Raw genomic sequence first — 25096 nt, forward strand, 5'->3', positions numbered from 1 at the left:
AATTCAGATCTCACGTTGGAGGCTTTGGAGAATGAACTACAAAATAATGTAGATTTTTTTTTTTAAAGCCAAAAAGGACCCACGCCATTTTGGAACGGTGAAATTTTTACTTTATAAGTCTTTATTTTAAAAGTCCCACTCAGAAAAATAAACTCTTCAGAAGCGTTGTAATAGCAGGTTTACTACTGTAGATACTCAGTTTTGAAGCTAGGCCTACTTTTGTACAAGAATATAGCAATAGCAGTAGACTTATATACCGCTTCATAGGCCTTTCAGGCCTCTCTAAGCGGTTTACAGAGAGTCAGCATATTGCCCCCAACAATCTGGGTCCTCATTTTACCCACCTCGGAAGGATGGAAGGCTGAGTCAACCCTGAGCCGGTGAGATTTGAACCGCTGACCTGCTGATCTAGCAGTAGCCTGCAGTGCTGCATTTAACCACTGCGCAACCCTGTGTTACTACGTAGTTGAAAGGCCTATCCAGTCTAGATTTTGTCCCTACAGAGTTAGACCTTCCCTCATGCTTTAATTCCCCAACAACAGGTCTTCAAAAGTTCATTGTCAGGCCTGGAAGCCATCTTTTACATTAGACCTTCAGGCCTGCCACATTCGATGCTGTGCAAAAATGGGAGGGGAGATTATATGGAGTATGGGAGATATATAGTCTAAATAACATCCCTTTCTCAGAGAGTCAAGGACACCTTGCCCTGTACCTGGAGAGGTATGACTGGGAGGCATCTCCAGTTGGGACGGTGCCTGATTGGGCCATGTGGCAGACATGTGGGTGCTGGGCAGTGGCTTGGACTTTCATTTGGGTGGGGAAAAACCTGGAAGCTTTCAGATTCGGGTTTTCCCAGATGTGCCAATATGACATCACTAATAAAAGGGAACTTTTATTAGGAAAGGGAAGAAGGAAGGAGAGGAGGAAGGAAGTAGAGAAGGGAGGGAAGAAGGAAGGGAAAGGAGAGGAGGGTGGAAGGGAGAGAAAGAGAAGGAGAGATAGTAGGAAGGGAAGAGGAAGAGTGGAGGAGAGGTAGGGGAAGAAGAAAGAGGTAAGGAGAGGTGGGTGGAAGGGAGAGAAAGAGAAGGAGAGGAGGGTGGAAGGGAGAGAAAGGGAAGGAGAAAGGGCAGGAAGGGGAAGAGAGAGGGTAGGAGTAAGGGAGAGGTAAGGGAAGAAGGAAGGGGAAGGAGAGGAGGAAGGAAAGAAGTCGAGAAGGAAGGGAGGGAGAAAAGAAAGGGAAAATAAGGTGGTGTCACAACAGGCACTAGGTAAACAAAGCAACCCAAACTGTATATTATAACCTTTTAAATGGAATAACAAAGGTATACGGATGGCAAAGAAAAAGAATAACTATGTGAATGTATACCTATAATTGTATGTAAGAGAATAAATGATAGTAAGAATATAAAGCATAATATAGGTAAACAATATTTTGTTCTAAATAGCTAAGTATAAATAAATATAGAATAGTACATAAAAATGGATAACGAATAAGGGGACCATGAATGCAAGATAGAAAGGTATAGAAGGGAAAACACTAACTGCAAAGAAACCGATTCGGAACTGCTGTATGATATATGATGGAACTTCTTGTTCCTATGTGGCTTTAAGTCATGTGTTTGTTTTTGTTGATGTGTTTATGTGTTTAAAATAAAAAAGGGAACTTTGAAGAACTTGAAGCCTCAGAGTCTTCTTTCATTGGGGGTGTTACTTGGAACCCTTTCATTCATTCTTAAACAAGGCTGCTCCTGTGACATAGATGCTCTAGAAATCATAGCCCACATTCTACACATTGTACAGGGACATTGGCCATCACCTAATTATCCTCTTTTTATCTAAATTTCCATATGATTTTTATTTGTATTATTTGTCGGATAACTAGAAAAAAATCACTGTAAAAACCCATTGCGACATTATACAGTATGTGTGAGCTTTGCACATGATTGCTAATAGTCATTGACATTGCTTTTTTTAAAACTTATTTATTTACCATATGGCATCTACATGACTTCATGCAATTACTAATATACAATATTAACCAAACACATTATGCATACAAACAAAAATATAAGTTTAAGTAGAGCATTAGCAGTTTGTGTGTGTGTGCGCGCGCGCCAGTGGTGGGATTCAAATAATTTAGCAACTGGTTCTCTGTCTTAATGACCAGCTGGGTAGGCATGGCTCGGTGGTCATGTCACTGGGTGGGTGTGGCCAACTCAATGTCACTCACGTTGATGGGAGCTTCACCTTAGCTGTTACAATATAATAAGGGTTAACCAGAGAGGCGGTTTCTGGAAGCAGGGCAATAAAAATTAGGCTAGAAACAACACCAGAATGTTTCCTTCTTGCCTTCCTTACAGGATTAACACAAAATGAGATTTCTTCCAACAACCGGTTCTCCGAACTGCTTAGAAAGTAAACAAATGGTTCTCCCGAATAGGTGCGAACTGGCTGAATCCCACCACTGGTGTGCGCGCATGTGTGTGTATACATGTATAAAATTTTATACGTTTTATTCATTTGGACAGTGTTACAGAAGTGGTTTATCACTGCCAACTTCTGTCTTTCCAATGTGCCCTACAGATGATTCTTCATCCAAGCATAAACCATAGGCTGTATTTACATATTCCAAGATGTTCTTTGATTCACCTCTGTGTGTCTGGAGGTGGAAGGAAAAACTATAGCCTTGCAGATATGTTTAAAGGGTGAACAGTATATTAGAAAGTATAATATAACTATAGTGGGAAAAGTAGCTCAGTTGTACAAAATCAGATGATGTAATTGCTCTGCCAAGCTGAATAGGATAAGGATGGAGGCTATTTTAGCAATTACCTAATTAGCCATCTGGATAAGAGATCATGGAGTTTTATACAGACACTTCCCTCCTCTGAGATTATTAGACAGACAATGAAAGAATTGACTTGGTCAAAACATTATATATTCGGGATTTTTAAAATGAAAACTTCAGTTCTGACTAATTCCCAAATCTATGTTGGTGAAAGAAAAAAAATATATAACCAACCAGCAGCATAAGAAAGCTTAATATGCATTGTGTTGTATACTAATACTTTTTGTTCTGTTATGCTTTGCCAATTCCTTGCAGAGTGTAGTGCTTAGATGATGAGTTAGGCCTTTCTGAAGGTCAAGGTGTTCTTGAATAATACTGACATCTTTAAGAGAGCTGCTGTCAGTATCCTGGTTTATCTTCAGATCATAAACACCTTGTGCCTTTTAGTTAAAAGACTTACTGTCCGGGTACAGCAAAATATAGTTAACGCTGTAGGGAACAATTACCTTCAAATTTATAGTGTGTCATATATTTCTGCAGCTATACAACTTACCCCTTGTATTTGGAATATTCATAAGACATTATGACTATAAGAATGAAGAGTGTGGTTCTTAATTTTTCATAATATAGACACTCATGCAAATACTAAAGAAGGAAAGAGGCTGTATGCTACACTATAAAACCATACATTGAGCTTTGGCAAAGCATGGTATCAATTGAATATTAGTATGGTTCATCACATAGTCAGCTGTTGTGGCCCAGCAGGAGCTGTTGGAGCTGCTACCAGACTCCAACAGCGAGGGGCCTTATGAGTCGGCCCTGGAGGATGTGGAGGACCCTGGACAGGGTTCCGACTCTGAGCAGGGCAAAGAGAGACTGGTTGGTCACCAGGTGGCACCTGAGCCTTGGATCAGTGGGGAGGAGACAAGGGAGAATGATCCAGAAACCAACAGTGAGTTGTTCCGGGATGCACGCCGTCGAAGAGCTACTCGGCGTCAAGAACAATTACATAATTACAGGAGGTAATTACGCTCAGCTGATGGTCATTAGGCTCCTCTCCAGACTATAAAAAAGACTGCTTGTGCCACGCCCTTCTTGCAGAAGTCAACGCTTTGACTAAAGAGAAACTAACTTGGCAGGCTGGATTGCTGCCAGAGTTTGTCTGAGTTGCTGCCAAGATTTGTCGGACTTGCTGCCAAGGTCCTTATCTGTTTGTTTACTTGGCTTTCAGCCACCGAGATTCTGGTCTTGTTATTAAAGGACATTCTCATTAAGCATCTCTCGGCTTTCGTTACTGGACAGAGGAGGGGGTCAGAACAGTCAGCCAGATACTAAGACTGGATTTGTGAAGGACACCTATTGAGTCCTTCCCAAAGATCTGGGAGAGGCAGATGTTGATGTTTTATAGTGTTAAAGGTATCATTGCGGGATATAATCTGTTCCAAGTAAAGCTGTCTTTTGCGATTGACCGAGTGAGATTTGTCAGCGCTGACAATGTTCAAATGATGCTGCAGTTGTTTTGGAATAGCACTCAAAGTGCCTATTATTATTGGTACTCCTTTGCTTTCTTTTGTTTCAAACTATTTTATTTCTATTTGCAGGTGTTTTCTGTTGTTTTGAACCCAGTCATTGCATATTGTTATTGGTTGTATGATACACATCAGTATCTTTTCCAATATACCTATCAAAGGACAGTAAAGTTATATCCATATTGACAATGGAAGACAATGTGTTGGTAGAAAACTCAGTGATTCCACTTTAGATAACAGATGAATTTCTTTTTGAAAATAAAATGAAAGGAGAACAAAAGTGTGTACTTTAATATTTTTATAGATAATGTGTAGAAAAGGAGAAATGCTTATCAAATTTGCAGTTATCATAAAGCTGAGTGGGGCGTGATGTTTAGAAGTCAGACTCAAGATTTAAAAGAACCTTACATCTAATTCAACAAAGTGCTGATGTGTTCTGCTCTTGGGTAGTTAAAACCAGGTGCATATGTAGAAGATGTCAAGCTTAGCAGTGGTATTTGCAAGAAAGATATGGGTGTCCGCATATATCACAGATTAACCAAGAGTTAAGGGCATGCTGCTGTTAGCAAAAGACCCAATGTAATCACAGGCCTCCTCAAAAGATGTAGAAAATCAAGACCCTGCAAAGATATTGTTCTACTATATCAGAGGTGGTATTCAGCAGGTTCTGACCAGTTCTGGAGAATTGGTTCTGGAAATTTTGAGTAGTTCGGAAAACCAGTAAATACCACCTCTGATAGGCCCTGCTTTCATCTATTCTCTGCCACCTGAGTCCCAGCTGATCGGGAAGAAATCAGAATTCTGCAGTAACCTTCCCCTGGAGTGGGGAGGGAATGGAGATTTTTCAGTATCCTTCCCCTGGAATGGGGTGGGAATGGAGATTTTACAGTATCCTTCCCCTGCCTTGCTCACCAAGTCATGCCCACCAAGCCATGCCATGCTCACCAAGACATGTCATGCCCACAGAACTGGTAGTAAATTTTTTTGAATCCCACCACCGTACTATGTGCTGCACTGGTCAATCATACCTGGCATACTACATCCAGTTTTGGTCACCACAATACTAGAAGGATGCTGAGGAACTAGAACGAATGTAACAAAGATAATAAAGGGGGGAATAAAGATCAAAGCCACTGAAGAATGGTTTAAAAAACTGGGAGAAACCAGAAGCGTCTTGGTGAGACCGGTTGGAAAATAGCAGGCTCTGACGAGCTCCACGAAAATCCAACCAGACAAAGTGCTGTTGGAGGGGGGGCGGTCTTCGGACCAGAACCATCTTGTAGGGATGGGGAAGAAGGAGAGGCATCTCAGACAATCAGGAGGAACCAACAAGTTCCTTGGTAGGTTGGAGAAAAGCTCTTCGAACTGACAGCATGAGTGGCGGCCATATTTAAAAGACCACTTTGAAGCTGGGGCAACCGGACTAAGTTTTTTGAGCAGGGGAGATATTGGAACGGAGTGTTGGAACTGGATGAGTGATGGGCCAACTCACAGGTAAAAGGAAACTTTTAATTTGGATTTAAAAAGGGTCCCAGAGTTGAATTAGTGTCTAAGCGGCTCTTGGGAAATTTCATGAAGGAAGAAGGATAAAACGAAGGTTAAAGTACTAAAGCCCTAGAAGATTCTTGTTTTTATATTTGGATTTGAAGACACTAAATATAATAAAAGGAAAGAACCTGGGGGGAAAGTTCTCCCCTTTTTTGGTGTGGATTTAAAGTGACTTTTTTTGATTCAGCTTTCCATTGAAACTCTGGCAAAGGGGGAAGGAATTAACAATATATATATATAAAGGCTGCACAAGGAAGTGGTGTAGATTTATTCTTCATGGTGCCCAAAGGTTGAACAAGAACCAGTGGGTGGAAGCATTACAGAGATTGAAGCTCCAGATAAGAAGAAATTTCCTGACAGTAAGAAAAGTAGAACATCTACCATAATTGGAGGTTTTGAAACTAAGGTTTGACAATCCAATGTCTGGGATGGTCTGAGAATTCTTCTCCTGGGCAAGCTGGTAGTCCTAGAAGACCTCCAAGATTCCTGTGATGCTATTATTTCTATTGCATATGTCTAGGATTATCAAGGAGAACATAAGGACATTGATACTACTACATTGAAAAAGCTGAACATTTTACTCGGATCTTAACTGCTAAATACATTGAGAAAAAAAAGACTCACAACATTTATTTGACACTTAGAATAAGCATTTGTATTAGACCATTTTAATGCAAAATTTAGTTAAACAGTATCATTGCTATCTAGGAGATATATGAATTCCAGTTACATTTATGTCTCTGACTTCCTCTGTGTATAATCTGCAGGTCTTTTTTTCCAATTGAATCTCACTGACTGTGGGACAAATGATCTACTTTGCACCACCCACAGTTATCAATTGCAAGTCTGGATATCCTATTGTTTTCTTGCTCAAAGGGGAAGTTGTTGGTATTAAATTTCCAGACTCCTGTTACACATTTTATCCTAGCACAGCTTCAAGAAGGCATTCAAGAATATTTGTTTTCCTGTATCTTCCATCCAATTGTATAGTTAACGCATTAAAATTGTGTCTCTTTTTGTTTTTTTGTAAAATACATCTCCAGTGCAACTGTACTGCATTCCTATTTTCAAAGGTAATCATGTACAGATCTAATCAAGCTAGATATTTTTATGTCCTAAAATGATTTTATGTACTAAAACGAAGCTACATTACATGATCTTACAAAGGTTGCTTACCACTAAGGGAGAGGCGCAGTGGTTAGGGTGCAGTACTGCAGGCCACTTCAGCTGACTGTTATCTGCAGTTCAGCGGTTCTAATCTCACCGGCTCAAGGTTGACTCAGCCTTCCATCCTTCCGAGGTGGGTGAAATGAGGACCCAGACTGTGAGGGTGATATGGTGACTCTGTAAACCACTTAGAGAGGGCTGAAAGCCCTATGAAGCGGTATATAAGTCTAACTGTTATTGCTATTGCTAAAAGAATATTCAAAATGTTCAAACAAAATTAATCTTTAAGTAAAGCAGTGCTAGGCATTCAATAGGTATAACTGATCAGTTGTGCACAGGAACATAAATGAGAATCTAAGAAGTGTGCACAATTTTCTCTTTATGCAAAGAAAATGCAGGGGTTTTTTTTAGCCTGATGTATGTTGGAATGATTTTCCATTTGCCTTCAGCAAGAAACAACTTCACCGTTTGTCCAAAGATTTGGGAAGGTTCAGCATTAATGGAATTACCGTGGAGGGCAGAAGGAAAATCAGAGTACAAATCTTACAACATGTTGATGACATCTTATGTTTTATAGATAAAAGAAATCTATTTTATCAATCTGTTGTGGCCCAGCAGGAGCCGTTGGAGCTGCCACCAGATTCTGACAGTGAGGGACCCTATGAGTTGGCTCTGGAGGATGTGGAGGACACTGGACAGGGTTCCGACTCCGAGCAGGGTGCAGAGAGGCTGGTTGGCCACCAGGAGGCGTCTGAGCCTTGGACCAGTGGGGAGGAGACAAGGGAGTGTGATCTGGACATCAGCAGTGGGGAGGAGCCAAGGGAGTTGTTTCTAGATGCCCGGCACCGGAGAGCTAATAGGCGTAAGGAACAATTATGTAGTTACAGGAGGTAATTGCACTCAGCTGGTGGTAATTAGGCTCCTCTCAAGACTATAAAAGGAATGCTTGTGCACATGCCCCTTTTGCAGAAGTTAACTAATGTTGGAGAACATTTTTGTGAGCTTGGCAGGCTGGATTGCTGCCAAGGATTGTCTGTGTCGGTTTGCTGCCAAGGACCTGTCTGTTTGTTAATAAATTCTGTAAAGTATCTTTGGCTTGGAGTGCTTTGGTGTGGAACGAGGGGGGTCAAAACACTATCTATCTTTAGATCTCATAGATATAGCTCTTTAATAGATTTATAGTAAATAGATATAAAAATGTATTAAAACCCCTGTAATGCCTTAATTAGGGGAAGAGCCAGGGCGACTGGATGGGGCTGAGCATTTGTTGGCTGGACGTCCTTCCTGATGCCACGTGGAGTTTACAGCAGCTACCATATTTTTTCGGAGTACAAGACGCAACGGAGTATAAGATGCACCAAGGTTTTGAAGAAGCAAATTAAAAAATAAAGTTTTTGCAATCTGCAAACCTCCCAAAACCGCCCCGTTTTTCACAAAAACCGGCCCATTTTCTTTTTCAAAAAATTTTATTTTCATAAATAGTCTTTAGGAGGCTTATAGAGTGCTCCTGGGGGCTGGTGGGGGGATTTCTCATTTCTGCCCTCCTCAGTCCCCAGGAGCTCTCTGAAAGCCTTTTAAAAGCTATGCACGGCCATTTTGGTTAAGGGGTGGGGTTTCGGGAGGCAAAAAATGCTGTATACAGTGTATAAGACGCACCCAGATTTTCAGCCACTTTTTTTGAGGGAAAAACGTGCGCCTTATACTCTGAAAAATATGGTATTTTTTCTTTGAGCTCTAGGAGAAAAAAAAATCTGCCACTACCTTGGATTGAACTTGCATGGGGGCAAGTCCCTTGACCGCTAGGTTACCATAAAAAAGTCGCTCATAAAAATCTATTAAAATAGATATAAATATATCTATTTTTTAAAGTATATTTATAAGCATTTGGCATTGATGTTCGAGGTTCCTGTCTAGTTACTTTATAATTTGGAATAAATCAGACTATTACAATTGAATCATTGTAATAAGTTAGGAAATAGTAAGGATGGTGGCTTTCTGATAAATTCCAATTCCTTTATCTTCATAATAAAGATTCCCAGGAAGTTTTTTTTATCTAGACAATTTGGATGTAACTCCTCTTTTGATGCAAATGAAATAAGATCTAGGCAGATGGTTTAGAATACCTTTGCGTATCCGGGGTAAGATAAATGTGATTAAGATCAATTGAACTCCAAGGTTGATTTACATTTTGAGATGCCTTTTCATTTTTATTTCTGCAAATCGTTTTCAATGAATGAACACGACACTCAATAAATTTCTTTGGCAAGGACATCTTGTGTATTTTCTGTTGCACAAGTAACAGATAACTGTTGAGACTTAAGACAGGTGGGTGTAACATTCCATATTTTATGAGCATTTATCCTGACTTTGATTACTGGCTGGAATAAGAAACCATGGGATCCTATTTCTCTTTGGGAGTCATTATTTGACCCCATTAAAATCCTTGCAAATATTTATCTTCCATTTGGGTGGAAATGAGTTTTAGTATATGCATATAATGACATAAATCTTGCATGGAAAATAAATTGTTGTGATTATAATTTTGATCCATTTATCCATGGAAAAACTGGGATAATAGTTTAAAATACCTAAATATAGTTTTGGGAATGCGAGTTAAATCACGTTACTGAAGAATTAAATAGCCAGCTTCCTTTACCTGAGGATTCTTCTTTATTTGATTAAATAACTTATTTATTTAAATTTATTTAAATTCCATACAAGCTAAACTTGTGCCCATGTGGACAAGGAACTATCAAAGCTACAGCTCATGTCCTACAATACTACACCTTCTATAAGAACTCATGGTCCCATCTCATAACACCTGACCAAATACCCAAGAAATGCCAATCTTTTTTCTGCAAGATTGCTGTTATTGGATCAGTCCAATGTTGTCTCTTTGAACACGTGGCACGACAAAAACCGCGCTCGACTAAGCCGCGCCCGATTAAACCGCGTCGCTGACGTCATCAACAGGGCAACAGCGAGCGCGGAGAAAGAAGGGCACTTTAAATAGCGCTTTGAAAGCAAGCCGATTCAAGTTAAGGTAAGGGTTAGGTTTAGGGTTAGGTTAAGGGTTAGGATTAGGTTTAGCGTTAGGTTAAGGGTTAGGTTTAGGGTTAGGTTTAGGGTTAGGTTTAGGGTTAGGTTTAGGGTTAGGTTAAGGGTTAGGTTTAGGATTAGGTTTAAGGGGGTTAGGTTTAGGGGTTAATTTTAGGTTTAGGGTTTACAGCGTGCTTTTTTCTCCGTGCTGTTGTCGCGCTATGATGACCTGCTCGAGCGCCCTTTAGTCGAACACGGTTTTGTGGTGGAACCCTTTGAACATAGCTAAAGTTTGTTATACTATCTGCAAAGTTGACTTTCCACTGATAGCCCACCACTAACTGTGATATATTATATTGTCCTTCATTTTATTCTTATTGCTTTTTATTTATACTGCTGGTCCGTGGCCATAATAAAAAATATTTATTTATTTGTGGTTCTGTTTATTTGCTCCAGACCCTATTGTTGCTTCTGAAGTTTGAACCCTATTGAAGCTTCTGAAGAATAGTTAGAGGTTTTCTTTAAAAAAAAAAACTATGCCTCCTATGTCATGAACCCACTGTTGGAAGAAATGTCCTTCTGGGTTCGGCTCCAAGTGGGGGAAAAGACACTGGAGACATGGAGGATGCTTGGAAAGATGGTTTTAATGGTGGACAGGACCACATGGCTTGAGCCCTGGACAGAAAAGGTGATCACATGCTTCAATGTTGGTGGAGAAGAAGAGAAGGGAAGGCAAGGAAGGAAGAGAAGCTGAGTCCCTGGTTTTATGCCCTCTCTGGCCTTTGATCTTGAGCTTGTATTCTGATTGGTTGTCAGACTCCCATAGGGCCATGCAGGGGCAACTCTCGAGGCTGCGTTTTGAAGCCAGGTTTGGTTGAGTTCTCAAATGCCGTGTGGTGAGTTGGGTAAAGTGCCAATATTATCATGCCTTTACTCCCATCCCCCTGGGGCTGCAGTGGAGAAGTCTTTATTATGTAAAGGGACTAGCTTGGCCTTCTTAATGGCCCATTAACAGTGGGGATGGGCAGGAAGCTGCAGGCAGCTATTCTGTCTTTTAAAACATGTTTCTTCCTTTTTCACATCCAGAGAAATATTCTGCCTTTTCAATATTTCCTAGGATATTTCATTTTTCTGAGAGAGGGCTGGGTGATAACTTCCTACACCACTTTTACGTAGAGTCAAAGGAAGTGGATTAAATTGACATTAGTTATTTATGTGATCTTTTGAATAATAACTATCAATGCCCTCTGTTGAAAAAAAAACATGGAGAGTTTCTTCAAAATGGTGTAATTAATTAAAAATCTTAAATTAATCTTAGCATAATAAAAATGCTTCCTCACAATAAAAATGCCTCATGGTTATCAGATGCTTTGGAGATGGTTAATAATAACGACTTGGAGCTGTTAGCTCTGGAGTTGGGATATTAATGAATATGAATAATTTTCTTCCCTATTAGTCTCACGTTTGGGACAGGCATCAGCAAAATAGTTGATATGTTGCTCTTGGCTGTGTCTTTCGAACCGGTGACTTATGAAAATAGCAAATAGATCTGGAGGGCATGAAGTTTGAGTGAAATAAGAATCACATTACAGTGGATGGAGAAATCTGCTTCTGATCTATCATGAAGAACTTATTGATTCATCAATGAGCCGAGGTGGCGCAGTGGTTAAATGCCCGAGCCGAGCCGAGGTGGCGCAGTGGTTAAATGCAGCACTGCAGGCTACTGCTAGATCAGCAGTTCAGCGGTTCAAATCTCACCGGCTCAGGGTTGACTCAGCCTTCCATCCTTCCGAGGTGGGTAAAATGAGGACCCGGATTGTTGGGGGCAATATGCTGACTCTCTGTAAACCACTTAGAGAGGGCTGAAAGCCCTATGAAGCGGTATATAAGTCTACTGCTATTGCTATTGCTATCAACATCTGAATACTTTTTTTAAAGGTTGGGGGGCACAGAAAATGGCTAAATTTTGGGAGATTCTTTTTATAGAAATAATTTCTCTAAACCTTTTCATCTCATCACCCCTTTTTTGTTTTTTTGGTAGCTGATTTTAGCTGCTTTACTTCATCAACACCACTGAATGTATCCATAGGTTGATATTTGGCATGATGAAATATGACAAAAAGACAAAAAAACCCACCCCTCTTAAGCAAATAAGATTTTCTATGGTGTTAGGATAAAGCTAAAGAAGGAAAGGTCAGAATCATTTCCAATATCTGAGGAATACAGTTTCTCTTTTCTTCCCACTGGAAAAAAAAGCAGAAATCCTTAATAGCTCTTCATTGTCAACGAAACCGACAATGGGAAAACTTTGAATTACATGTTGCTTGGAGGAAAGGAGAAGGAAAAGGAAGGAGGATGGTTAGAGAGGAATGAATCTGGTTGGATTAATCCAGGGGTGGCTTCCTGCCAGTTCTAACCTCTTCTATAGAAGAGGTTCCACAAATCTACAGTGCTGTTTAGAACCGGTTCCAGCTCCCTCCCCATGCCCATCCGCACATCATCAAGATGAAGAGTGAGAGGAGGAATTCTGGGAGTTGAAGTCCACAAATCTTAAAGCTGTCAAGTTTGAACACCCCTGGGTTTTTTTCTAAAGGGTTAGGGGTGCAAGGGTCTTGTAACTTGACAGCTTTAAGACTTGAGTGCTCCAATGCCAGAGTTCCTGAACCAACATGACTGAAGGAGGAATTCTGGGTGTTGAAGTCCACAAATCTTAAAGCTGTGAAGTTTAAACACCCCTGGGTTTTTTTCTAAAGGGTTAGGGGTGCAAGGGCCTTGTAACTTGACAGCTTTAAGACTTGAGTACTTCAAATGCCAGAGTTTCTGAGCCAACATTTTGGTTGCTAAGCAAGAGCGTTGTTAAGTGAGTTTCACCACATTTTACAAGTTGGCCACTCCCACCCAGTCACATGGCTGGCAAGCTACTCCCACCCGGTCACATGGCCAGCAAGCCACTCCCACAAAGCAGGCCACACCTAAAGAAGAGGTTCTAAAAATTTTTTGAAACCCACCACTGGATTAATCCAGTAATTTATATGTGTTGTCACAATGATCAACAAATCTTTTCAATGCTTCACTTAGATCTACATCCTGTATACACACATGCAATTTCCATTAGAACAACCAAAGATTCTCAGACCGCTGTTGATTTGGCTTTCATAGTATCATGAAATAGTTTGTTTTATTCTGTTATTGTTCATAAAAACCAACTTTTTTTACATAAGTTAAGTTGCCAGGATTATGTTGTGAATTTTCTTAGCTTTCTGACAACAACATGGCGTTGTAAGTACAACGGAGACCAAGGCAAATTTTATCCAACATAGAGGTACATTATTTGCTCAATGTCTGCCAGATGCTGTACGAAATTTTATAGGCTCCTGAAATTATTTCTCAGCTACATTGGCAAAAATTGGACTTCTGTGTTTCACTGCACACAATCCAGAGAGAACAGTAGGAATTTAATGCTCTGAGACAAAGTTAACGCAACACAGTGGGAAAGAAGAAGAAAAAGAGGAAAAAGAATCCTTCATATGTTGAAAACTTGTCACTAGGATTTCCAAAGGTAGAAAATCTATTGGATTGTATTTGCTTTTATCCATTCTCCAAATGCAGCTATATTGAATGTGAAAAGCCATAGGCAATGGCATCATGCAGAGCCAGACTATGCGAGCAGCACAATCATGCTGTTTTCTTGGTAAAAGAGAAAAGACGAATATTTCCAGCTAGTTACTGTTAAAAGTCTAAAATGGTAAGTGGGATACACACTGCGATCCTGAAATTCTGTCTGTGTGCTTTTTGTAGGCATGGAGGATGTCTTCCACTTAGGACGACAATTGAGCCCCAAATGTCCATTGCTAAACAAGACAGTTGTTAAGTGAGCTTTGATCCATTTTACCGTCAGTTAAGTGACTCACTGCAGTTGTTAAGGTAGTAACGTGGTTATGAATCTGGCTTCCTCATCGATGTTGTTTGCCTGAAGGTTGCAAAATGTGATTGCATGTGATTGCCCCAGGACACAGCAACCATAATAAATACATGCCGGTTGCGAATTGGATGGATTTTGATCATGGAGATGCTGCAACAGTTATAAGTCATTTTTTTCCAGTTCCGTTGTAACTTTGAATGGTCAATAAATGAATGGATGTAAATTGAGGACTTACAGTATTAGCCCTGAACCAGTGGTGGGTTTCAAAAAATTTTGGAACCTACTCTGTGGATGTGGCCTGCTTTGTGGGAGTGGCTTTCTGGCCATGTGATCTGGTGGGAGTGGCTTGCTGGCCATGTGTTTTCTTTCTTTCTTTCTTTCTTTCTTTCTTTCTTTCTTTCTTTCTTTCTTTCTTTCTTCCTTTCTTTCTTTCTCTCTCTCTCTTTTTCCTTCCTTTTGTCTCTCTGTCCCTTTTTTCTTTTTTTCTTTCATCTCTCTCACTCTCTTTCTTTCTTTCTTTCTTTCTTTTTTCCTTCCTTCCTTCCTTCCTTCCTTCCTTCCTTTCTTTTTCTATCCCTCTCTGTGTCAGTGTGTGTGTGTGTTTGTGTGTGTGTGTGTGTGTGGCAGTGGTGGATTTCAAAAAATGTTTGGAACCTCTTCTGTAGGTGTGGCCTGCTTTCCGGGTCCACTGGTGGAACCTCTTCTAACCGGTTCGGTAGATTTGACGAACCGGTTCTACCGAATAGGTGCAAATTGGTAGGAACCCACCTCTGCCCTGAACGTATCCTAAACAGAGATGGAAGGACAGTTATGTTCTTAATTGAACTGTGTTTAGGCTTACTGAATTCCTCTGATAAACATGAGACCATATAAAAATAAGTTTCAATTGTACGTAGTTAACAAAGTTTTACTATTATTTTATGTTTCCTTAAATACTACACATTGGTAGTTGAGTACAAAACATCATACACCCTATTTTTCAATGGAATCTGTTTTCATATAGAGAACTAAATCTGTCACGATGTTTTTGGTTTTTTTTGCCAGCTGTGCCTATATTCTAAGACATACGGTAGGCTGAATCTTCTCTGTAAGCCTACGACACATGTTCCTTTTTGCTTTCTTCTTTCTCTTTCTGTTTTGCCTGCCACGAGAAGGTAGGCTAGGAACTTTACCAGAATGTAGTTATTAGCCAGTTTAGTTTGTTTGTTATTTATTTTACAATAAAAATATGTTTCTTAGAATCTACCTCAGGTTTATTTTAATTAATCATAAAGTATGCTCCAAGGAAAAACCACGATTCACCCCCTCATCAAACACAGGGCTGAATTTACAACCCTCACAAAATCCATCAACAAAAGTCTACAGAATGTGAACAGCTGTAGTCAACAAAGATATACTTGCAGTATATTACGGACTATTGGATGATTAATTGCTACCTTGGAAGAGAGCAAGATCTGAGTAGACATTCAGAAAGATCTCTCTGGACCGAGTGGTTTTATTATCTCCTGAGTTTAGTGAAACAAAGCCTACTGGATCTTCTTCATTCATGAAGGAGTCCTAGTGGTGCAGTGGTTAAGTGCAGTATTGCAGGTTAATTCTGCCAACTGCCAGGAGTTCAATTCTGGCTCAAGGTTGACTCAGCCTTCCATCATTCCAAAGTCAGTAAAATGAGGACCCAGATTGTTGACGACAATATGCTGACTCTCTAAACTGCTCAAAGAGAACTGTAAAACACCATGAAGCAGTATATAATCTAAGTGCTATTGCTATTGGTATTGATATTTCAGACCGAGAATAAAATGATATAACCCTGTAGAAATTAAACAAATTGTCTGCTGATGATTTCTGGTGGAGAACAAAATGAAATTATTCTGTTGTCCCAACTGCAAGATCCTTTGTGATGTGTTCTGACCCCGCTCTGTCCGGTGAGTCATGCTGACACAAGGTTACTGCTAGCCATGTTTTATTCACAGTAATTACTCACAGACAAGACTTTGGCAGCAACCCAGACTCCCACAGATAAGAGATACACACAAGAGCTTCTCCAGCTTAGTAAAACGGTTGTGTCCTGCAAAAGGTCTCCTCCCAAAGTCTCTTCTTATATACTCTCTTGGGAGGAGCCAAATCACAACCACCTGGGCCCAATTATCTTCTATGTCTCTGTAATTGCTGCCTGCGCTTATCCGCCCTTCTCTGCCTGGCGTCTGGGACCAACTCCCTTTGCTCCTCCCCACTGCTCCAGTGCCTGACGTCAGGGATAAACTCCCTTTGGCTTTCACCACTGCTCCATGCCTCAGGTGCCTCCTGGTGGCCAACCAGCCTCTCTAGTTCCTGCTCGGCGTCTGAACCCTGCCCAGGTTCCTCCACATCATCCAGAGTCAACTCATAGGGTCCCTCGCTATCAGAGTCTGTCGGCAGCTCCAACGGCTCCTGCTGGGCCACAACAGTGATGTATGCTAAAAGGATTTATTGCACTAAGAGTTCATAATGTCCCTTCACCATTGTTACACCTTCTGGATGCATAGTCCTCTGATCACAAATCTATATGTCTTTTTGTTTAGCAATCTTTAGTTGCATTGAGGGTGGCAGGTATGAATCCTAAGATATTTTGAAATGACAGGGGGATTTAACTACCACATTCAGTGATAAGGGATAAAAATCTTCATTCACAGTAGTCATTTAATAGAATAACAGAGTTGGAAGGGATCTTGGAGGTCTTCTAGTCCAACCTCTTGCAAGCAGGAAACCCTATAATACTCAGACAAATGATTGTCCAATCTCTTCTTAAAAACCTCCAGTGTTGGAGCACCACAACTTTTGGAGGCAACTTGTTGCGCTAATTAATTGTTCACTGTCAGGAAATTTCTCCTTAGTTCTAGGTTGCTTTTCTCCCTGATTAGTTTCCATCCATTGTTTGTTCAGTTTCTTTGGAGAAAAGGTTGAGTCCTCCTTCTTAGTGACAACCCCTTAGATAATTGGAAGACTGATATCATAAATAAACCTTTAAACATGAAAAATAAGCCAGATTTTTCATGAGTAGGAATAGCAGAGAATTTCTGAAAAGCAATTTTCCACATTCTCAAATGCACACTTAGACACAGGATTTGAAAAGGAGGATACAGTGTGAGAGAAACAGTTACTATGGGTTAACTAAATATAACTAAGGCTGCAAAATATACAGAAATTTGCTCAAGGACATATGGAGTTTTATTTGTAAATCACATTAAAATAGAACATTTATTTAGTTTGAGTATCATGGAGAAGATGTAGACCTCCATATCAACCAATGCCTAAAGGCTATAGAGGAATTTAGTTTATTTATTTATTGTATTTTTAACCTTTCCAATTTTTCACCAGAAGCTTCACATAGAAGAGCCAATGGGATGTAGTCATCAGGCGTGACCCGTCAAAACCGCGCTCGACTAAGCCGCACCCGATTAAACCGCATCGCTGACATCAACAGGGCGACAACAGCCAGCACGGAGAAAGAAGGGCGCTTTAAATAGCGCTTTGAAAGCAAGCCGATTCAACTTAAGGTAAGGGTTAGGTTTAGGGTTAGGTTAAGGGTTAGGTTAAGGGTTAGGGTTAGGTTTAGGGTTAGGTTTAGGGTTAGGGTTAGGTTAAGGGTTAGGTTAAGGGTTAGGTTTAGGGTTAGGTTTAGGATTAGGTTTAGGGGGGTTAGGTTTAGGTTTAGGGGTTAATTTTAGGTTTAGGGTTCACAGCGTGCTTCTGTCTCCACGCTGTTGTCACCCTGTTGATGACGTCAGCAACGCGGTTTAGTCGGGCGCGGTTTAGTCGAGCGCGATTTTGTGGTGGAACCGTCATCAGGATGCAGGAATACAAATTAGAAGAGTCACATTATAGTCTATTCTTACTGAGTAACTTTGGAATAGTGATTTATTCTTGTAGGAAGAAGTAGAAGAGGAGGCTCTCTATGTGCTCCTGAATGAGAGATGGGATATCAATCAACTCAAGTTAAAACAAACTGTATAAATAAACATTGATTTCCCGCATTTTTAAATACACTGATAAAACTATGCTGCTTTAATGAGATACACGCAGAAAACTCCAATGACCTCGAGGAAACCTCTGGAGGTAATACAGCCTTATAAATATTTTGTTAACCCTAAGTAACTATTTCTCTCACACTGTATTCTCTTTTTCAAATCCTGCATTTAACTCTGCATTTGAGAATGTTGAAAATTGCTCTTCAGAAATTCTCTGCTACTCCTAGTAATGAAAAATCTGACTTATTTTCCATGCTGAAAGGTTAATTTAAGCTAAACATAATCACACCTCTCCTAATTAGCCTCCTAAGTTCTAGTACAGCTGTGATTAAAAAAAAATACCTTCAGACCAACTGACACATTACGGAATCATGATTAAAAATACTAATCTTGAAAAATGCAAGGAAAATCTTCATGATCTTTTTTTTTTAACTATTCAACTCAATTTTTCTTCCATAATCTGCAAATGTGACTATTGTCCAGATCAATTATATTTTTGTAATAATTTTATTGAAGATTATGTTTACAGATACAGTAAAACCAATACAATCCATCAATAAAATGGGGAAAAAGGAAAATGAAACCACTCTCTTCATCCCCAGAAAGTATAATCATTATTAAAGACTTCTCACTACTTCTTAAACTGGACTACTGCAATGCGCTCTACATGGGGCAGCCCTTGAAGAGCATTCGGAGACTTCAACTGGTCCAGAACGCGGCCGCGTGAGCGATTGTGGGTGTACCTCGATACACCCACGTTATACCTATCCTCCGCGAGCTGCACTGGCTTCCAATCGGTCTCCGGATACGCTTCAAGGTGCTAGTTATTACTTATAAAGCCCTTCATGGTATTGGACCTGGGTACTTGAGAGACCGCCTGCTGGCAATTACCTCCCAAAGACCCATTAGATCACACAGGGCCGGCCTCCTCCGGGTTCCATCCACCAGCCAATGCCATCTGGCTACGGCCTGTGGGAGGGCCTTCTCTGTTGCAGCTCTGGCCCTTTGGAACGAACTCCCCACGGAGATTCGGACCCTCACCTCTCTCCCTGCTTTCCGAAAAGCCGTTAAAACCTGGCTGTGTCGACAGGCCTGGGGTTGATGAGCTCCCCTCCCCTCTCGACAGGTGTGGTTGTTGGTCATTTTAATATGTTTATTTTGTACTTGTATGTTTCCCCTTCCCGTTAAAGTTGTTTGCCGCCCTGAGTCCCTTTTAGGAAATAGGGCAGCATATAAATAAAATAAAACTTAAACTTAAAGTAAAAGAAAGCAATCCTTCATCCCATATCTCACCAATTTCTCTATACACCCATTTTGAAAAACTCCTCTCTCCATATTAATCAGGAAAAGTCCATTTAGGGCTAGGAAAAATAACAACATAGCTATTAGAACTATACCTAGTATATTCAATCTAGCTCCTTCCTTCGACAGCCATACCTCCATATCTATTTAAAAATATATTTAAGAAGGAACATCACGTGGGACCCACCAAATTCAGGTCTCTAGTCGATGGCATCCCCAGCATGCCATTTCTGCCAGATCTAATGAGGCAAACTGATCTGACTGAGGAGAAGTGATCCCTCAGATAGCCCATTCCCATGCCACAAAAGGATTTAAAGGTATTGGACCTGGGTACTTGAGAGACCGCCTGCTGCCAATTATCTCCCAAAGACCCATTAGATCACACAGAGCAGGCCTCCTCCGGGTTCCGTCTACCAGCCAATGTCATCTGGCTACTATCCGGGGGAGGGCCTTCTCTGTGGCAGCTCTGGCCCTTTGGAACGAACTCCCCGCGGAGATTCGCACCCTCACCTCTCTCCAGGCCTTCCGAAAAGCCGTTAAAACCTGGCTGTGTCGGCAGGCCTGGGGCTGATGAGTTCCCTTCCCCTCTCGAATCGTGTTGGTTGTTTTTAAATGCCCTGTGTTTTGTAGTTTTTGTGTCTTTCCCTTCCCCTCCTTGGGTTTGTGCGCCGCCCTGAGTCCCGCAGGGAATAGGGCGGCATATAAATAAAATGAAACTCAAACTCAAACTCAAACTAAACCAGCACGTAGAATTGCACCTGGAAGAAAAATGGCAGCCTGTCAGTGCAAAAGATCAGGTCCAATTAAACAGATGAATTGCTAATCATGCCTATGCACAAGGCCCTTCTCAACTCATGTTTAACACCTCCTTGGAGTTAGATAAGGGACAACAGAATTCAAGGGAGGTTGGACTTACTTTGCTTGTGGCTACATAGAGATTCTAGGCTGATTCCTCTTTTAACCCCATCCCCAGATTCTGCCACTCCGTCTCCTACACAGCCAATGCAGCTTGTGGAACAGAAGTGTAACCAAGGGTGGGTTCCAGCAGGCACTACTGCCGGTTCGCTTATGTGTGTGCCCTGCGCATGCATGTGCAGTATACAATTGTTCTGTGCATGCGCAGAACTGAAAAAACAAGATGGCGGCACCTATGGCGCCACACAGAGAACCGGTTCAAGGGCATGGCAGGCCTGGGTTGCTGCTGGTTCCAGGCTGCCAAACCATTATCAGTTCAGCTGAACCAGGCCGAACCGGTAGGAATCCACCATTGAGTGTAACATGCCCTGTTCTAGCACTGCATGGAAATCCCTGCACCACTGCATTCTTAAAGTGTCTGGATACAAAGGCAGCCCCATATATTCCAATATGGAGGTAACCAGGTCATGAATGAGTGTAACCAGGCCCTTCTTACATGACAAGAAAGGGCATTCCTACCACTACAAAATGGTTCCTTCACTAGATATTCCCAGCAAGAATAAAACCTGTTTTGGTAATTCTCTTCACCCCAGTTGTTCCCTTTGCTGGCACAAAATACTAAAATTATTATTTCATTGCTTCCTACTAGCGTATTACTTAATATTATTTAATACTAAGGCAATATTTTTAAAAAATGAAGCCATTATATATGGTTTTGAGAATTAATAGATTATAGAGAAATGTAAAGAATACTGTAACCATAGAGTAAAAAGGTATTTTGTGTTTATCCTTATAACTGCTATACAAGAAAATAAAAAATAATAATTTCTTTACAATTATTTTTTCTTTGTTTTAATTTTGCCTTTGCTCTTTTCTTCTTCTTTTTTTCATTTCTAAATATTGGCTTTTCTTAGGTTTTATTCTGTGTTTACAATTTTAATAAAAAATTTTATTTTTTTAAAAAAAGAAAATACTAAGGCACTGGTAAGATCTAAACCACAAAAATGGTATAGCGTTGGTGGGCAACTGGGAATTAATATTGTAATTCAGGGAAGGAAGCTGTTACAACCCATCAATTAATTTTGAACATTCAGAAAGATAATACATAGATTTACACCCATTCCTGCCTCAAATACTTTGTACTCTTTTTATCTGCATATCTTCCTGTGTAATCATCCTTTGGCCTCCCTCCCTCCCTCCTTCCATTTTTATTTAACACATTTGAATGTGACTATGGGTAGCTTATAAAAATTTAAAAATCTGCCATATAATAAAACCTTCCCCGCTCATCCCCCATGGCAGCAACTACACAATCAAATCAGTCACTTGATGGGATCCATTCCCAACCCCATCCAAGTTCCCTCAAACCATCCACTAATAATCACTGTGCATTTACATTCTCTACATTCCTGTTGATATAAAAATCTCCACAAGAATCTTCTGTCACTAGCAGATTTCTGTCACTGAAACTGTAGAAAATTCTACAATTTCAAGAGCTTTGGGCAGAGGATCAATGCCTGTCAATAGTATTTTTATTTTATTTTATTTTCAAAACAAACATACAAATCCTCCTTCTTTACACACTGTAGAAAGTGTATCAGTCGGTTACAAAGGGCATTTGTGCATCTCTTCCACCGTCATCAAATATAATTCATATTAATTCTAATATCTTAACTCGGATATTTATCATATTACCATCATCATACCTCCACTTTTATTTGACTATAATTATTTAAACGTCCTTCATCATAAAATATACCAAGATTTAATACATAACCACATGCTGGCATTTCATTTACTTATTTATAAAATCCTCCATTAACATTAAACCCACATATCCTGTTTTAGCTAAACATCCATAATATTTAATACCAAAATTTTCTAATCCTCCATGTATATAATTTATTATCATTATCCTTTCTTTATTTAACTATAACCTATATCATAACATTTTCCCCCTATTAGTTAAAGCTTAGCTGTGTCTAATTTTGTTCTTTTTTATTGTTATTGTTATTAATGACCTTTATATATAGGTCAATAGTTGCTTTAAGGGTGGGGGAAGCCTTACAGTAACAGTTCTAATGATGTTGTTGTTGATATATTTAGTTCAGCAGCATAACGTACAGTTTTCCTTTAAGAGGTATGTTTGATGTGAAAAATCTGTATGGGTATTAAATATCATGAATACATATCTCAAGGATGGATGAAAAATGCCACCACAACGTTCCTTAATCAAACTTGGGCTTCACAACAGTTTTAATTGCCTTCAAAGGCTTAGCGTTCTGATGATACTCAGCAAATGACAAATACAGGCATCCAGATTCAATTGTCTCGTTGTAGATGAATGTGCTTTGACAAAAATGGTAAAAGCCTGATTAATGACAGACGTGAAACAATGTAATGGTCTTTGTTGAAATTCTGGACTCAGTTGCTAACATTTACATACAAAAATTAATAGTTGGTGTAGAAGGGATTTCCCCCCCCCCTCATAATCCATTAATTCGAGTGAGAGTGAGGGGGACTGGATGGAGCCGAGTATTTGCTGGCCAGATGCCCTTCCTGATGCCTATGTGAAGTTTGGAGCATATATACGTGACTTTCATCATGTGAACCTCAGGCTGCTTATGTGCTTTTTCAATGTATCTCATGTTCAAGAACTGTTGGACTGGATGGAGCCGAGTATTTGCTAGCCAGATGCCCTTCCTGATGCCTATGTGGAGTTGGCAGCATATATACGTGACTTTCATCATATGAACCTCAGGCTGCTTATGTGCTTTTTCAATGTATCTCATGTTCAAGAACTGTCGTTTAATAAAAGATTTTATTATAGAAGGTGATTTTATTATATTAATTTATTGGAGTCTCTTTATTAGTTGTATTGTTTTAAATGGGGTTTTATACTTTGTAAGCCCCTTTGAGTCGCCATGGGTGAATGGACGGCAATATAAATTCAATTATAAATAAATAAATAAATAAAATAAGAGCATTCATGGAGAATTTCTGCCAGACAAGACCAGGTAGATGGTCTCATTCAGCAGAAGGTAATTTCCCTATTCCTTTGTGGGCTCATTCTCTGGTGGCTTATTTTTGAAATAAGAATTAGTGATATTATTGTTGTCTGCTCAATAGGTGGATAAAAATGCCAAACCCAGTCTGAACATCTGGCTGACAATGCAACCAAGTTGTTCATACTGGACTTGGCATTTTTATCCACCTATTGAGTCCTTCCCAAGGACCTAAAAGAGACATCTGTTGTTGTTTGATAGTATTAAAAATATTGCCAGAAGATATTATTGTTAATTGCACTTTTACATGCCTGATTTATTGTTTTTGTAATCTGTTTATAGTCACTTTCATAAAAGTACCATAAAGCATTTGCACCTGCATGCGTGCAATTAGGAACACGACAGTTAGGTGGTGAGGAATGAGTTGCCTCCTTCTCCAGTTAGGCCTACAACTGGAGGCCCTCGGCTGAATCTGGCAAAGGGTCCAAAGCATGCCGAGACAGAAATACTTCAAGGATTTATTAACACAGAGACCAGACCTTGGCAGCAATCCAGCACAGACCAGACCTTGGCAGCAATCCAGCCTGCCAAAACAGCCATGATAGCTTCTCCAGCTCTAGTAACTACGTTGATTCCTGCGACAAGCGTGTGGAAAGTCATTCCTTTTATAGTCTTGAGAGGAGCCTAATTACCACCAGCTGAGTCCCATTATCTCCTGTAACTGCGTAAGTGTTCTTTACGCCTATTAGCCCTCTGTTGCCGGGCATCCAGGACCAACTCCCTTGTCTCCTCCCCACTGCTCCAATACATGATGTCAGGATCATACTCCCTTGTCTCCTCCCCACTGCTGCAAAGCTTAACTTTGGGAGAACGCTCCCTTTGGCTCTCACCACTGCTGCAGGCCTCAGGCGTTTCCTGGTGGCCAACCAGCCTCTCTGCGCCTTTCTCGGAGTCGGAACCCTGTCCAGGGTCCTCCACATCTTCCAGAGCCGGCTCATAGGGCCCCTCGCTGTCGGAGTCTGGTGGCAGCTCCAACAGCTCCTGCTGGGCCACAACAGTAACTTAACAAGTGCAGTCATTCACTTAACAACCTTGGCAAAAAATGTCCTAAAAAGGAGCAAAGCTGACTTAACAATTGTCTTGCTTAGCAAAAGAAATTTTGGGATCAATTGTGGTGGTAAATCGAGGACTACTTGTGCTGACAAATTCTGGCTTAATTTTAATATCATGTATTCTAGATATTTTATGCCAGTAATCTGCATGCATCGACTCTCAAGGGTAGATGCTTTCCATAGGAGCTGTGTTACAGGAAGGACAATTTTATCTTCAACTAATAAAAGTTTTAGTGCTAGTTTTACTGTTTGGCAGGAGAAGGGGTGTGTGTGTCTTTCTGTGTGTGTATGCACCGAATTACTTTTTTCCCTTTCATAACAGCTTCAGAATGCCGAGCCATTAGGAATTAATGTTAAGTATATCCAGAGGTGGGTTCCTACCAGTTCACACCTATTCGGTAGAACCGGTTCGTCAAATCTACCAAACTGGTTAGAAGAGGTTCCACCAGGGGACCCGGAAAGCAGGCCCACCTACAGAAGAGGTTCCAAAAAAATTTGAAACCCACCACTGGTCCTTGGATATGATTATTCTACACTATCATGCTCATATTTATAAAACTCAGTGCCTCTGTGGAAGGTAAGGATGACTACTGCGTTTGTGGTGCAATCAGAACATTGTGTGTGTTGAAGTTGTTTTAATGCAAACCAAAGATGCCTTTTAAAAAACAAGTTTACATCCTATTCTTATGCCTGCCAGTGCTGTGTGTGAGGTAATTTAAGGTGGTTCTGACAAGTGTCATCGGCATCTTTATATCCGGTCAC

At 40.4% G+C, this 25096-nt stretch overlaps 1 protein-coding gene across 2 annotated transcripts in view; it reads right to left on the reverse strand.

Moving 5' to 3' along the window:
- The window catches only part of KHDRBS2 (KH RNA binding domain containing, signal transduction associated 2), a 457717-nt gene that overhangs the window by 65655 nt on the left and 366966 nt on the right, over nucleotides 1–25096 (reverse strand). Inside the window, exon 8 of one of the 2 annotated variants that reach the window (XM_032216389.1) lies at nucleotides 9689–9718. The exons of the other annotated variant lie outside the window; for it this stretch is intronic. Coding sequence (XP_032072280.1) covers nucleotides 9689–9718 — 30 coding nt within the window. The remainder of the gene's footprint in view (nucleotides 1–9688; nucleotides 9719–25096) is intronic. 2 annotated transcript variants of the gene reach the window in all.

This window comes from Thamnophis elegans, chromosome 4 (genome assembly GCF_009769535.1).
Source record: "Thamnophis elegans isolate rThaEle1 chromosome 4, rThaEle1.pri, whole genome shotgun sequence".
Classification (NCBI taxonomy): Eukaryota; Metazoa; Chordata; class Lepidosauria; order Squamata; family Colubridae; genus Thamnophis; species Thamnophis elegans.